The 14,502-nt window shown below is 39.9% G+C and overlaps 2 protein-coding genes and 1 long non-coding RNA gene across 4 annotated transcripts in view; 1 reads left to right on the top strand and 2 right to left on the bottom strand.

The window, feature by feature from the left end:
* Positions 1-14,299, top strand: part of LOC138203909 (uncharacterized) — a 57,356-nt gene extending 43,057 nt beyond the window's left edge. The window contains exons 2-3 of the long non-coding RNA XR_011178745.1: positions 9,063-9,170; positions 13,646-14,299. This is a non-coding gene — a long non-coding RNA (uncharacterized lncRNA). The remainder of the gene's footprint in view (positions 1-9,062; positions 9,171-13,645) is intronic.
* On the bottom strand, positions 1,116-6,863 carry LOC138203847 (GTPase IMAP family member 7-like). Its single transcript, XM_069158851.1, has 4 exons — positions 6,786-6,863; positions 4,168-4,251; positions 3,863-3,922; positions 1,116-3,052 (listed from the first exon to the last, which is right to left on the bottom strand). The coding sequence occupies exons 1-4, from the start codon at positions 6,790-6,792 to the stop codon at positions 1,956-1,958; spliced, it is 1,248 nt and encodes a 415-aa protein (XP_069014952.1). The 5' UTR covers positions 6,793-6,863; the 3' UTR covers positions 1,116-1,955.
* LOC138203896 (myeloid-associated differentiation marker homolog) lies at positions 9,752-13,706 on the bottom strand. Of its 2 annotated transcripts, none has more exons than XM_069158910.1 (2): positions 13,595-13,706; positions 9,752-11,192 (listed from the first exon to the last, which is right to left on the bottom strand). In XM_069158910.1, the coding sequence occupies exon 2, from the start codon at positions 11,052-11,054 to the stop codon at positions 10,212-10,214; it is 843 nt and encodes a 280-aa protein (XP_069015011.1). In that variant the 5' UTR covers positions 11,055-11,192; positions 13,595-13,706; the 3' UTR covers positions 9,752-10,211. The 2 variants fall into 2 exon arrangements, with proteins under 2 accessions (XP_069015011.1, XP_069015012.1); XM_069158911.1 differs by lacking the exon at positions 13,595-13,706 and adding an exon at positions 11,509-11,879.
* Positions 14,300-14,502: the final 203 nt, after the last annotated feature.

The following is a 14,502-nucleotide window of genomic DNA, read 5'->3' as shown; positions in this document are numbered from 1 at the left end:
TACCTGGTTGGAAATTCTTAAAAGGACACGTAGGCCACTTCTCTAGTTGAAATTCATAATCTGTGAATGTAAAAATATTTCATTTTCATTTCAAATGTTTAACTACTGGACACAAGATGTCTCTCACAGCAGTGCCAGATCATTCTTAGTGCTGTATCTGCCTGTAGACTGGAGTTGTATCACATCACATCACACTTGTGTGCGGATTGGTTTGTGATCAGAAATATTCAACTGCTCTCTGTTGGACAAATGTTGTAACTGCAGTATTTACCCTGTGCAGGGTTTTTAGACGTGATGCTTCCTTTAGACAAAATGTTATTGTAATACAAGGCCTTCACACAATACTGTATATGTCCTCCCTGAAACAAACCCGACTCATACATAAAGAACTATATATAAAAATACACAATTTGTTACCATGACAGTCCTACCCTTTATGGGATTACATTGATAACGAGGACACTAATAATTAAATACATTTTCCAGGAAGGAAATTGCCTGACAATTGCCTTTGTCATAATACCTGACTAAAACGTTCACTTCTTAAACTGTGAAGACGCCAAGTTAACCGTCTAGGAACTGAGGAAACCAGTTGCTGGAGTTTTTGAAGTGAAGTTTTATAATAAAATCATGACTTTAATTTTAAAGCATATATTTGTTCCCATCTGAGTGTCACCATTGTGATCATTGCCTCAGAGTAAGCCTGACTTGCTGCAACACCAAAGTGGTTTTCCTTGTTTGTATTTACAGTAAACCACTCAAGACTCATCTGTCAAGTGACATTAATTAAGTTACACGAACAGTAAAAAACAGAAGTGTTTGTACCATCATGCTGCGACCATTGCCATTACTGGATGAGGAGGTTTTTTGTCAAGCCTTAAAATGAAGTGTGATGGATGGATGGATATGAAACACTCATGTTTCATATTGATGAATGTATGTTTCGCTTGTGTTTCAGTCTCTTTTGATACAGTTATTGTGGCCTTAATGATTTTAGGAGTGTAGTGAAAAGCGTATTACCAGCATTTTTAATATCAAAGTCCATTGACAGAGGGAGGACACAAATTTAAAGAATTTGAAGAGAGACACCTGAAAGAATTCTATATAATCACCTATATTTTTATTACAAAAATATATTTTTACAGGAAAGCTCGAAACATTTCTTTCAAAAAGGAAAACATAAAATGTATCTCTTTGATTAGGATGCTCTATTTTCTGTAAAAAATGCCTTTATGAACATTATTTCGGATTAAATGTATACTTGAAGACAGCAACGTTGTGAAAGTAACTCGTATGTGAAAAATAATGTACAAAAAAGGCCAAAAAAAAAAAATCATAATTTTCCATCACATCAAAGTCATAGAAAGTTAACATCCAACAGAAGTTTTTATATCACTTTTGTGTAAGAAAATAGTCTTATAAAAATCCCATAACGAAACTCAATTACTGATTTGGGTAATGGGAAAAGGTAAGATCAATGATTAGCTTATAATTCAGAAAATCATAACACACAGGAAAAAAAAATGCATGACAGAAAAAGCAGGAAAAGCCATCATCATCAGACTAAACCCTAAAATACTTGTATTAAAAAAAAACATTGAAGGTCAATTTATGTAAGTTAGGTTAGCAAAGCAACCTCAAGTGCTACGATGGACAAGGCTTCCCAGTTTAAAGCATGACTTGTAATTCTTGATCTTCATGAAAGCCTTTAGCAGTCAGGGTCTGAAGGGTCACCATCCAAAAAAGTGTCCCCTCTTCTACAGATTATATTAACATCATGTGGCTACTACTGCGTTGCAACGACAACTCTACTCGACCTTTCTTTCTGGCAAATGATCCTCATCTTGCGAGTTGTTCCAAGATCACCTCCTCACATAGTAGCAGGTCCCACTAACTCTTTATCTGAAGACAATTAGCTTTCAACGGTGTGGCCATCATGAAAACTCAACTGCAGTCTATTTTGTTTTCTGCAGCACCAGTTCGTCCTCACTTTGCTTGATCTTGTTTTCCAGTTTTTTAAATTGATTGATAAGTGGATTGGAGAGAACCTTAGCTGTGTTCGTTACTGCTTCCCCTATTGACTCTGCTTCATCAGCTTGATCATGTCCGATACAACCTCCTATTATTGCTCCTGCAACAACACTAAGTCCAAAACACACTGCCCCTTCTGCTACTCCTGCTGCTCTTACTGCTGCTGCTGCTATTTCCACTGCTTCTGAATATTCCAGTGATACCAGTGCTGTGACCACTAATCCAACCATTAGTGGTGCGCCAAGCAAAGCTCCCAACAACACTCCTGTAGTAATACCAGCTGCTTTCTTGAGAAAATTGTAGACAAATGTCTTTGCCTTCTCTCTAAAATCTTCCTTTGACGGCCCTTTTGATGACTGTTTGAAGACCTCTTTCACTTTTTCAATAGCTTTCGCCACTTCTTGAAGCATCTCATTGGTGTAGCATTTGCCATCATTTTCCTTCACCATCATGTCGATGGTGTTGAGCAGCTTCTTCACCTGGAACTGGTTGCTTCTGTAGTCGTCCTGCTGGTTGTTGTTCCAGTATTTATTATCAATGACGTGGCACCGACCGCCGCACTTCTCCACCAGATCTTTCAGACATTTGGGTTGTTTAACAAACTCCTCAATATTCATTCCTTCAGGAAGCTGGTCACCGTGAGTAAAGACAACTGAAGCATATTTTAGAGCATCTTTAGTGAATTGTTTGTATATTTGTGAGATGACAGCCTCCTCCTGCTTTGTGAATTTCTCCACTTTAAGTAAAATGAGGAAAGCATGAGGCCCAGGAGCGCACTCTGTGATACACTTCGCTATCTCCGATTTCAGCTCCTCATCAGACTTGCAATTGTCAAAGAAACCAGGAGTGTCAATGAACGTGATTGATCGTCCATCAACCTCTTTGACTGCTTTCTCACATTTACTCGTTCCAGACATTGCAGTGTGAATTATCTCAAACCCACTGTGTCTAAGTATGGTGTTGCCCAAGCTGCTTTTCCCACTTCCCGTTTTCCCCAGAACGACAATCCTTCTGGACGGCGCTAGAAAAGAATAATGAGTTAGGATTGAAAACATTGCTCATATTTCTTGTGTTTGACTTTGTACAGTAACATTACAGTGACTGTCTGGAAATGTTGAAGCCCCGCAAAGTGTCATTGCTTTTTGCTAGCAGGCGCTGGCAAAAAGGCTACATCAACACACAATACAAATACAACATAAAACCACAGCCAAGCAGGCTGACCTCCCAGCAGAACCTGAGGTGAGGTCGGATCCAGTCCAAGTTCGACTAAGCTGCTTCTAAGACTGTGGACTTATGAACTTTTCATGGTCTAGACAGACATAGACGTGAACTAAAAATGTAAACTGTTGTTGGAGGCATACAATAGCGAGGCGGTAATTCTAGTTATTAATTTAATTTTACTCATAAATGCTGTCTGTTTTGATTAAACATAATAAAAAAATCTATTTGTCTGAACACACATCAAGGTGTGAGGTATTTATCCATCCCCCCCATCCTCCCCTCATACATTACCTACCTCATCACCACCCACTCATTCAACAGTCAAAATATGGACAACAAACATCAGACATCAAAATGCATTAAAGACAAAATTATAGAGGCAATTAAACATCAGTAAATAAGTACTGTTCAATGAAGTAACTGAAAAAAAAAGTCAAGAATCTAGGTTTGAATTATTTGTTGATGGAATACGTTATTCTTGCATTAATGTGTTCTGTAGACTATGTGAACAAATATAGATGTTTCAGTCTGATATTGGTTGTGTATCTGAATGAAGCCGTATTGGCATCATTAAGAACACCGCAGCTGTACCATCCAGTTAAGAACTTACCTTCTGCAGCTGGTGTTTCACTGGAGGGAGCTGGAGTGCTGGATGCTGCTTCACCTGCAGCTGTATTTAATCCTTACTGTTATTCTACTGCATAAATACATAAAAACACTCTACAAATGAACTTCATCTGACTTTAACCTACATTTAATTAGTTAAAAAGCATAACTATAACATCTAACATCAACAATAATTATAATAGGAGTAGTAATAATAGTTACAATAATAATAATAATAATAATAATAATAATAATAATAATGACAGCATAGCAGTGTGTTTCCAGACTTAAATAATTGGCTGAACTTACATGCATCCAAGAGTGGTATAGATTGGAAATCAGATGAACCTCCTCCACTAATTAGGGGCTTCAGCAAATCTTCCTCGTATGCATCTATATGGAGTAGATGTATAGAACAGATATTAGCCTAATATCAGCAAAACTGAAAAGTGGGACAAACAACTGAAATCTATTTCTACTTGTTTACAGTCCTAATTCTGAACAGCAAAACCAGTTGTTGTACTGCACACCACATACTTATTGCCTGGTCATTTTCTTGCTCTCCACATATTTTCAAATAAAGTGTTGAAGAGTTTAACAGATGCGTTCCATCTTAATAAAAAATTTCTAGTAAGTGGGATGTGAGGATTTTTGAATTATTTCTTTTCCTTTGACTGACCAGTTGCTTTGCTTCACTCTTGCATATGTGCATGACAGGAATCTGTGACATGAAGTTATCAAAGTAAAAGTTAAACGTTTCTATTGCAGTTTTTTTTACCAAAACCCTTTGGTGCATTGATATTTCCTTATACAATCGATTAATACAAAGGAGTGCATGACAGGATGTAGTCTTAGCAGTAGTTGAAAATGTAATCATTTAGTTGAGCAAACAATCAGCATAGTACATCAATACATAATCATTATCTCGTTGACATTCACTGTTCTTGTTTATCACAGTTGTACTTTTTCACCCATTTAATTTAATTTTGATAATGCATCTGTCTCTTTAAAAATGTTTTTTTATTTACAAGAAAACTGCATGAGTACAAATTTCCAATCAAGTCCACTTTATTATTTAAAGCTCGATATCACATTTTCACCTCAGGACACTTTACAATCTGTGTAGCCCTCGACACCCTCTAAACCCACACAAAAATGTATTTATTTGAAAGCAGGAAAACCTTTTTAAAGACCGTAACAGGAACATATTGAAGATGTTTTAAAAAGCAAGTTAAAGTGTGAATTTCTTCTCAGTGCTGTAAGGGTTTGAAACAGGAAGTCTACTTGTGACGGTGGCTTTGAAAACAACAAGCACTGCAGGAAATGTTATAAAATGTGGTGAAATAAGTAAATGAGAAGTCATGAGAATCAAACTGAAACATGTTCAATTTCCATTTAAGTCAGTTTGAGGTTTAAAAAAGGAAAATATTCTTAAAACTACAGTAGAATTGCAATGAGACCCATCAAACCTCCTTTTACTTTTGTTTTCAAATAACACAAACAGCAAAAAATATAATCACGGCCATAAATATGTTGTTCCATGCCGTGTAAGAAAAAGTCAAACAAATCAAACCAAACCATGTAAATGGAAACATGGTCAACTTCAACTGACAATATCAATCACAAATTTTTAAATGCTGTTCTTTCTTTCTTTCTTTTTTTTAAACCCTGTCCTTGTTACTTGTTTTCAAATGCTTGCTTTCAGTTGAGTTACATTCAGTGTCATCTTTTATGCAGAATCTCATTTACAGACGGGACAAAGCACGTTCAGCTGTCAAAAAAAGGTTCATAGCTTTTCTTTTTTTGTTGTTTTTAGCAGGAATCCTGTATTATCTCTGCTTACAGGAACGGGTGTGTTGTTTCTCTTGCTGCAGCACGGTCTTTCAAAACGAGCAGCACACCAATGATCGCTGACCCCGCCCCACATAAAAGAACTCTCACGGATGTTTTTTTTATACAGTTTATCAAAACCTTAACGATGCCTAAGAAGGAAGCTGATGATGGTTTGATGGACTTTTCTTGTTGCCTCTCCCATTCTCGGAGCATCTCAGTGGTGTAGCAGCCTCCTCTCTTTTCCTTCACCATCTCCTCTATTGTGTTGAGCAGCCGTGCCACCTGGAAGCGGTTGTTCCTGTCGTCATCCTGCCCGTTGTTGTGCCAATATTTGTTATCGACAACGTGGCACCGACTGCCACACTTCTCCAGCAGATCTTTCAGATGCTTGTTGTCTTGGACGAAGGCCTCAATTTTCATGTCTTCCGACAACTGGTCGCCGTGTGTGAAAACAACTGCAGAATATTTGAACGCCTCTTCGGAGAAATATTCACACATTTGTCTGATGACATCCGCCTCCTGCTCTGTGAATTTTTGCACTTTGATCACGAGGAGAAAAGCGTGAGGCCCAGGAGCGCACTCTGAGATACACCTCCGTATCTCAGGCTTCAGCTGCTGCTCAGACCGTCCTGGATCAAAGAAACCAGGCGTGTCGATCAGAATGAGGCTTCTTCCGTCGACAGATCCGGACTTTGCCTGACACAAGCTTGCTTGTGAGTCAAAACAATGTTTGACTTTGAACACATTCTTTCCAAAAATGGTGTTAGCAAGGCTGCTCTTCCCAGCTCCAGTTTTCCCCAGCAGGGCGATCCTCATTACGTTTGGCACTAGGAGAGAATAATCACTATCAGTGACGCTCTACTTTTTCTTGCTCCCTTTTTATGTCCTTTGGCCTAATTGTCGTCTTGGTTTTTTGTGCAGTACCGCTCTGTGTCAGTGCAGCAGAGTGCACAGTGCCCCCCTGGCCACCGCCCCACCTCCCAATCCATATAATTGATCAGATGTACACAGAAGCAAAGACAATACATTTCCATGTGTGTAACTGAAGTTCAGATTTGAGAACACACTGAATAAAAGAAGTAAATCAAACTCACCATCCATGATGAAAAAGAAATGACAGTGATGTGAGTAGAACTCTGTGCCGTGTCTCCTCTCTTTCTGTCTGACTCCGATCTCGCTTGAGAGTCGTTTTGTTTCACTTCCTGTTTGACTGCAGTCCAAAAGTATTTCTGGTGAAACCCCCAGTGACTGTGTTTAACAGGTACGTTGTTGAATTAGTGAAGTCAAGATAAAACAGAATTAACTCTGTTATGTGATATTTAGCCCCCCATTGCAACTTATAGAAGATATGTCACCGTAAAAGAGTTGTATAGATCCAGACAGAAGTCTAAAATAGAACTGCAGATTTTCTTCCTCACATTTCTTTCATTTGAAAATTGAAATGACCAATATTGCTTTGAGAAAGGAGCATGTGAGTGTTGTATTTAGACTGACTTTAAAAATTCACTGCAGGAAATGTTCCATCAGGTAAAACACGTCTGCATTTATAGAGCATTTACCCACAATTTGAAAAGGTCAAAGAGGAGAAGCAAACTTACGAGTAGTTTCCCTTTGGTTTCTTTTGCTGTCCGTTTTAGCTCTTTAAAAATCCAACATTTCAATCTTCGAAACATTACAAAATTTGATAAAAGGTGGGTGAAACTCTCAAATAATTCTCAGCTGAGTCAGAAGAATTGAGTTTTCATTGGCAGGTGTTTAATGGCACAAACACCTTCACAAACATGGGTGTTGCTTCACTTCACTTTGAATATATAACAAATCTTACGCAAGGAAAAAAAAGTCAATTTGTCAAGCGTAACGTTTCAAAAGATTTATCTTACTATTTCAAGCAAGCAAACGAGCGAAGCAAAAAAAAACATAAACCCTTCCTTGCCCCACCAGTACTCTACTTGCATACCCATATATGGTGATTCACCCGAGGTGCCCGAGCACCACAAAACAAAACAGCAAAAAAATAAATAGAAATGGGTTTAGTTAATAAATACAACTAATAACTTTTAGCTCCAATAGGAATTATTTGGGAGGATTATGAATAACACATCAACTGTCCTGATCATCATTCTTCATCACTCATTCTTTATAAGTACGTGCATATTTGTGTGTGTTCATGCAAGTGTTCATGTTTAAGAACAACTTTCCAGTTGGCTTTTCTTACGACAGTCTCAGCACATTTTATAACTCCCCGCAAACCACACTTTCAGATGCGAAAAGTGAAAAAAAATTGTGTTCCCTCCCCCACCTATCTGTCTCACTGGTCTTTAACGCAGCACCGTGTACTGCTGTCAAGTCCGTTCTAATTTAATAACCAGCACCAACCTCCAATAATTCCTCCAAGGTTTTGCCCGAGAGTGGGGCTCATTCATGTTCAGTGTCTTGATGAACCTTATTTGACACCTTGCTTGGTCTCAGCTGACTGTTTCAGACTATCGTAGTATGTAATGTAGGTGTTGTTATTAACAATTCTTGAATTTAAAAAAAAAAAAAAAAAAAAAAAAAAAAAAAAAAATTTAGCTGAATGCACAAACATTTTTATGAAATATAACAATCGGCTTTTCCAACTAACCATTACTATTAAATCTACTCTTCTTTTGCCATTTTCATACAAACATAAGCACAGCTACAAATTTGCTGTCTAAATGTATGAGATAAGTTCATCTCCATTCAATTTCAATAAAATAGAGTGTAACTTTTAATTTAACATCCTTAACGTCAGAGCATCCATTTACGTCAGAGGTAAAGAATACCTCGATGGAATTCCTTCACATTTTGCACTTTTGGTGGGTTTTTTTTGCATGTTATTTTTGTCTTTAATGGTCTCTACGTAAAAGTAGTGTCACAAGCTTCCGACACATCTCCTCTGGAAGTTTAAGCCATTCCTTCGGTGCGAAGGTTTCCAGTATGACCTTTGGTTTCCGCGCTGCACTGCGGCCTTTAAATCCCACTTTTGGATTTTGAACAGGATTCAAATCCAGGGACTTAAATCTGCAATCATGGAAATTCTCTGAAAGGATTTCTCAGGATGCGTTGATTGTCAAGAGTTCATGTAGCTGCTAATACGCGCTGTATTTATACAAGTCGGTGCAGGGAGAACACCAGCGCGTTATATCTGACTCGTAGCTGCACCCGCTGTTGTGGAGGGTAAATCACTCGGCATGATTTAGATAGATAGTTACTTTATTAATCCCACCAGGGGAAATTTATTGGAAATACGTTGTTTTTTTTTGTATTTGCAAACCAAACTGTCTGTTATTGAACCGTAGGGACTTTTTGTACAACCTGTTTTGTTTGTTTGTTTGTTCGGTCTTTGGCAGGAAATGAGCATCCAGGATTGGTGAAAACTTTACGGCGGCCCACAGGGGATGAGTGCCAGTATGCCCGATGTCCTGTCCACCACTGACAACATTCAATTGGCAGCCTTGGTAAGCTGTCGCTTCACTTCGTTCACAGCTGTTTACTTACCAGTCAAGGAAAAATGTTCAAGCTCAGCGTTCAGACTCGAAGTCCTTTACTCGCCGAGAGCTCCGGCGGTGGAACTTTGTTTTACGTACAGTTTCAGCCATCGTCGCGTTTACTACAGGAGAACAGTTTACAACCGACTACTTCCTCGTCCTGTCGTGTTGGACAGAGGACCGACTGGACGCTGCCACAATCGCCTGTTTTAAAATGGGACCGGAGGCGAGCAATACACCGGCCTCGACGTGTTTGACGTCACCTCAATACAGCTTTTTCTACACATTCTGTGGATCATTTTTACTTCATTTTTTTTTTAGGTTTTCAACTGAACGTCTTATACACTGCATCTTTAAAGGGTAAAGAGACACTCGTAACTCACAGAACGTGAGTCTACGTGTCAGCGTAGGTGAAACCATGCTGAGGGACAGTTTCCTGAATCTGCTACTCGATGTGCGTTTCCTGTTGCCTTTGAAGCCACATCTTTTTTCTGAACCCGTTTCACTTCCGGACTGACTACACGGTCATCAAAAGAGGAACATCCATCACATGTGCTCCAAAACAAAACCTTTATTGATTTGACACTTTATTTATACAAATTAAGATTATTTCAAATGTTTAAATACTGATATTTTGGTACGAAGGCAAAACCTCACGAACAAAAGATGATAATAAAAAAAAAGAGAACGATGATGAACACGTCTTTGTGGTTTGGTTCTTGTGAAATGAGAGTGTTGCCATTCCTTCTGCTTCCAGTGTGTCGACTTCAATTTTAGTTTGTTTTCTTTTGTGTTTCACTATGTAATATCCCTTATTTTGATAAATCTACGTTTACTTGTGTTGCACACATTGAACACACATCATTTCACGAGAGGTTAAATACAGAATTACAGAAGGGGGGGGGCGGGGCGTTTTGATGATAAGTTTGACACCATCTTCACTGCTTTCAGCCCCTTTTATTTCGGTCCTTCATTGCTCGGCGTGTTTCTCTTCTTCATGTGTCTTTCCTCTCAGCCAGAGACGAACACCAACCTGGCGGTGTAGGCCAGGTCTGCGAGGTAAAGCAGGAAGTTGAGGGCGGTGAGCACAGCCGCAGCGATCACTTTCGGGGATTCTGTGCCCCGGTACTGCTTCTCAAACTGGAACATGGGCCAGATGATGGTGGCGGTCAAGTACATGATGACCGCCAAGAGCCCGTACGCTGACAGGAACTTGGAGAAGGGGATGGGGAGGCAGCCGGTGCACTCGCCCACACACAGCACCACCACGGCCATGGAGAGGATGAAGCAGATGCAGTACACGGCCATGCACCACTTCAGCGCCGTGTGGCGGTCGTACGACACGGGGTCGCTGATCAGGATGAAGATGATGCAGGCCGTGAAGGTCTGGCACACTTTGAGCAAGCCCGGAGCTGTGGCCATGTAACCCGCCACCTCTCCTGGCCTGGCTTTGGACAGGCTCACCTCCCCCATGTAGGCCACCGCCGCCAGGCACGAGAACACCGTGGAGGCAATGCGGTGGTCGCGGACATCCTTGGACAACCTCTGGTCCTTGAGGAAAAACACTGGGAACATGACGGATGCGGAGAGGCAGAGGAGGGTGGCGTAGCAGGCGACAGTGATGGGGAAGTTGGACCAGGACACCGGGATCCGGGCCTGCAGGCCGAACTGCTCCACCAGCAGCACCAGCAGGGTGCAGGTGAAGCTGAACGCCCAGCAGAAGATGCACCAGTCGGCATTGCCGCCGTACAGCGAGCCTCCGTGTGCTGCCACGCTGAACGCCACGCAGGTGAACAGCAGGGCGACGACGCGCACCCAGAGCAGCTGGGAGGTGGGGAACACAATCAGAGGCATGATGGGAGGTCAGAGTCAGGTCAAGAGTGGGAAGTGACTTCTGTGGTTCAGCGAGAGCTACGATGAGTATTTTTATAGTCAATGTGAGATCCTGCGTTGGCTGCTTGTCACATACTCTGTTGAAATTTGTCACGTATTCTGCAGAGAGACAGGAAATGTAATCAGAATTCATTCAAGCAAAATTTGGTAAAAAAAAAAAAAAAAAAAAAAAAAAGGATAGAGATTTTCTAACAGTATATTGGTCAAATTGAAACATTCCAAAGTACTTTTGGTTGGACAGTTTTTACTATTAAAAACATCCTATATTAGTTCATTTTATCGTGGGACTTTTTCCCTCGAGGCAAAAAAAAAAAAAAAAAAGGCCAAACGTGGTAAAAATGTTCTTCTGAATGTGTGTCATGAATGAGCTGCAACAGCAAAGTTGCACATTTGATTATTAATAAGTTGTAAATACCTGACAGGCATGTCTGGGCTCTAAGTGAAGTTGTGTAAAGACCGAGGAATGTGTGAAGTTTGCCATTCACGCTGTGACCTGTGTGCACCAGAAGGTGAAGTTTGGTTGCTTCGGTTTGAAGAGGTTGGAAAGTCCCTCGGTCTGAAACAGAAGTAAGACTTCAGGGACTTTGATGGCCTCTAGTGTCCGGTGTTTTTAATTGTAGTGTTATCCAAATCAGTGTTATTTAGCCAATATGTATAATCTAAAATACAAATTTTAAACATCACAAATTTGCCTCAGAGACTATAAATGACACCTTGTAGAAGTATATACATATTGTGTAATAACCTATATTTAAACATTTTAAACGGGTTAAATCTCGGATGTGGATGACGGACAAATATTAAAACAGACAAATACATAAACCAAACACGTTGTCATCATTATGCATTCAAAATTTCAATTTTAAAATCAGTCAGAGGGGTACGACATGCATTTCAGTTCCAGTTTAAGGGTGTTAAAAGCAGTCTTAGTTCAGCGAGTTAAGCCGACCTGAGATGTGCTTCTAAAATTAAGAATTAGTATAAATAGGCAGCTTTTGAAGAAGACCTTTATGAATAGAAACAAGAGAATCTGCTTCTCTTCCTTTGAGGAACAGTCTGCATTTACATGTAGGATACAGCGATGAGTAGTAAAATAGTTGCTGGGTGTGAATGCAACGCACAATGATAAACTGCAGAGCTGCATGAGATATACAACATAACACAACATGATATATTGATAGTGAAGCGCAGACATCAGGGACAAGTCAGTAACATGCTTTATTCAGAAGATAACCATCCTTATTTTTGAAGCTAGTTGCTCCAAACTCCAAATTCTGCAGTCAAAACCACATCCCAGAGTTATCCACTTTTAAGTGTAGAGTCATTTTGAGTGACTTTAGGAGGAGTCGGTGTTGTTTAAAATAGCACTGATGCTTTTTGTTTTGACAGAATTAACTGAAGAGATGAAACTTTGTAAAACAGAGTGTGTGTGTGTGTGTGTGTGTGTGTGTGTGTGTGTGTGTGTGTGTGTGTGTGTGCGTGTGTGTGTGTGAGATTTAAACTGCATTGCAAGTGTTTGGATGAATGAACGCAGAGATGCAGGTGTTGTGAGAACAAATCTGAGGTCTAAACTGTTAACTGTCAAAAGGCCATGACTGCTAATCTACAGGTGCATCGTCCATGGAGGAAAAAAATAATAAAAAAAATGTCCCCTCACTTCCATGAAAACTGCTAACTTCATTAGCCATTAACTGCAGCTTCCTGTTGCATGTAATGAGACTCCCACACAGGAAGCAGCAAAGAGCACGTCGGCAGGAACCCACATCACCAACATAAGAAGGAGCACTTAATCCGTTTTTTAGATTGGCATCAAGCCTGGAGCAACAAATGCAGCTTTTTCCAGTTGCACTCTCGGTTAATAGTACCCAAAAAACAAACAAAACAACAAAAAAAACTACAGTGCGAGACGAACTTTGACACATTTGTCTTTAGTTTACCGATTGTTTGGTCGCCCAGTTTTATTCCTGAGAGAGGCATCTGTTATCTCAGCTGCTGTAGCATACTGAGAGGAGTGTGGTTGTGTGGTTGTGGCCTCTGTGCTGCTGACAGGAAACCAAAACCTGGTTTACCTTTAACGTTTTGATAAGAGTGCACACCAAGCATACAGTTTCTTAACATAAACTGTATACACGGTACAAATATTAGAGAGGTGATCATTTACACAGGCGGGCGGGCGGGGGGGGGGGGCTGCTTTTAAACTACACACCTGAACTCCTTCCGTTATCTCCCCATATTAAAAGAAACAGTACACATCAGTATTATACCGAAACCGGAGGAAATGGATTTACTTCTCAGGATATGTACTGTAAATTAGACACATTATAACTGGCACAGTATGCGAGTGATGAAGAGGTTTTCCGTTCCAAGTAGCGGACATACCGCGCCCAGTCCTGTGCCATTGTAACCAGCCCCGTATTCCAAAAATAGACCGTGATAAAAGCCGGACTAACTGCTGCAGAACATCTTTAAGAGAAACGTATAAGTCGGAGGATTGATCTTACCGGTTGTTAGGCTCGAAGTTGTCTTTCATGATTTTGTTTCTTTTCTTATAGGCTTAAAGTTCCAGTTAACGCCGTGCGTACTCGGCGGCGCATCCCCTCGCTCTCTCATCCACCAATACCTCACAGCGGAGACTATCCCACGCCCCGTTGCTGCCCTTATATGGTGAAGTGTTGAAACCCTCTCCAAGCCCATGAAGGCCAGGGCAGTTCCTCTTCTCAAGTGTTCATACCTCAGAAAAAAAAGAAAGAAAAAAAACATAAATACCAGTGAGTATGTGTCATATTCCCATCACTGCAAACTGAAAGCAAATCTGCAGGAACTTGAAGGGAAGAAGTGTCAGGAGACAATGATAATAACTATATGTTTTCATTTTGGATTTTTCCCGTAAGCATGCACAAAAAAGTGCAAAAACTAACGTAGACTTACATTTATAACATCAAATTGGTAATAATTCGGTTGTATTAGGAATGAACTCGCAAATAAACTAATTGTTTTATAATTACTACAACAAAAACATTGGATGTGATTCACACTTTCTTCAGACTAATTGTCATAAAAGCCGATTTTTAAAGTATAGGCCAGTTGCACAGCCAATCAATAAGAGACACTCTTAACATTTTGGTGATTGCATTCATGTCCTTCGAAGAGGACTGAGAGAAGATAGACGTCTGCATTAGCTCAAAATGTTTCATATATGATTTCCACTGAGCATAAATCATGAAATGTAAAACACAAAAAGTGATAAATGGGATTCATCTTTAGAATCCCAATAATTTCTCATACATTTAGTGGCATTTAAAACTCTACGTTGTCTGTTTTTTTTCCCTTTACTTTTAACAACATCTAGATTATTTATATTTAAGATATAGTTTTTATAATGTAAGTGTTGTTCGTGTTGGTATATTGT

Source organism: Embiotoca jacksoni, unplaced genomic scaffold, assembly GCF_022577435.1.
Source record: "Embiotoca jacksoni isolate LCO1_2020_lvr unplaced genomic scaffold, fEmbJac1.0.p SCAF_24, whole genome shotgun sequence".
In the NCBI taxonomy this organism is placed as follows: Eukaryota; Metazoa; Chordata; class Actinopteri; family Embiotocidae; genus Embiotoca; species Embiotoca jacksoni.
Note: the sequence above shows the minus strand (reverse complement) of the source record. Positions and strands in the feature narration are given on the sequence as shown.

Bases quoted from the DNA above. Each gene is read 5' to 3' on its own strand.
- LOC138203847 (XM_069158851.1), bottom strand. The intron at 3,923-4,167 runs GTAAGTTCAGCC...GATTAAATACAG, and splicing joins TATACCACTCTTGGATGCAT to CTGCAGGTGAAGCAGCATCC. The intron at 3,053-3,862 runs GTAAGTTCTTAA...ATTCTTTTCTAG, and splicing joins TGAAACACCAGCTGCAGAAG to CGCCGTCCAGAAGGATTGTC.
- LOC138203896 (XM_069158910.1), bottom strand. From the start codon at position 11,054: ATGCCTCTGATTGTGTTCCCCACCTCCCAGCTGCTCTGGGTGCGCGTC.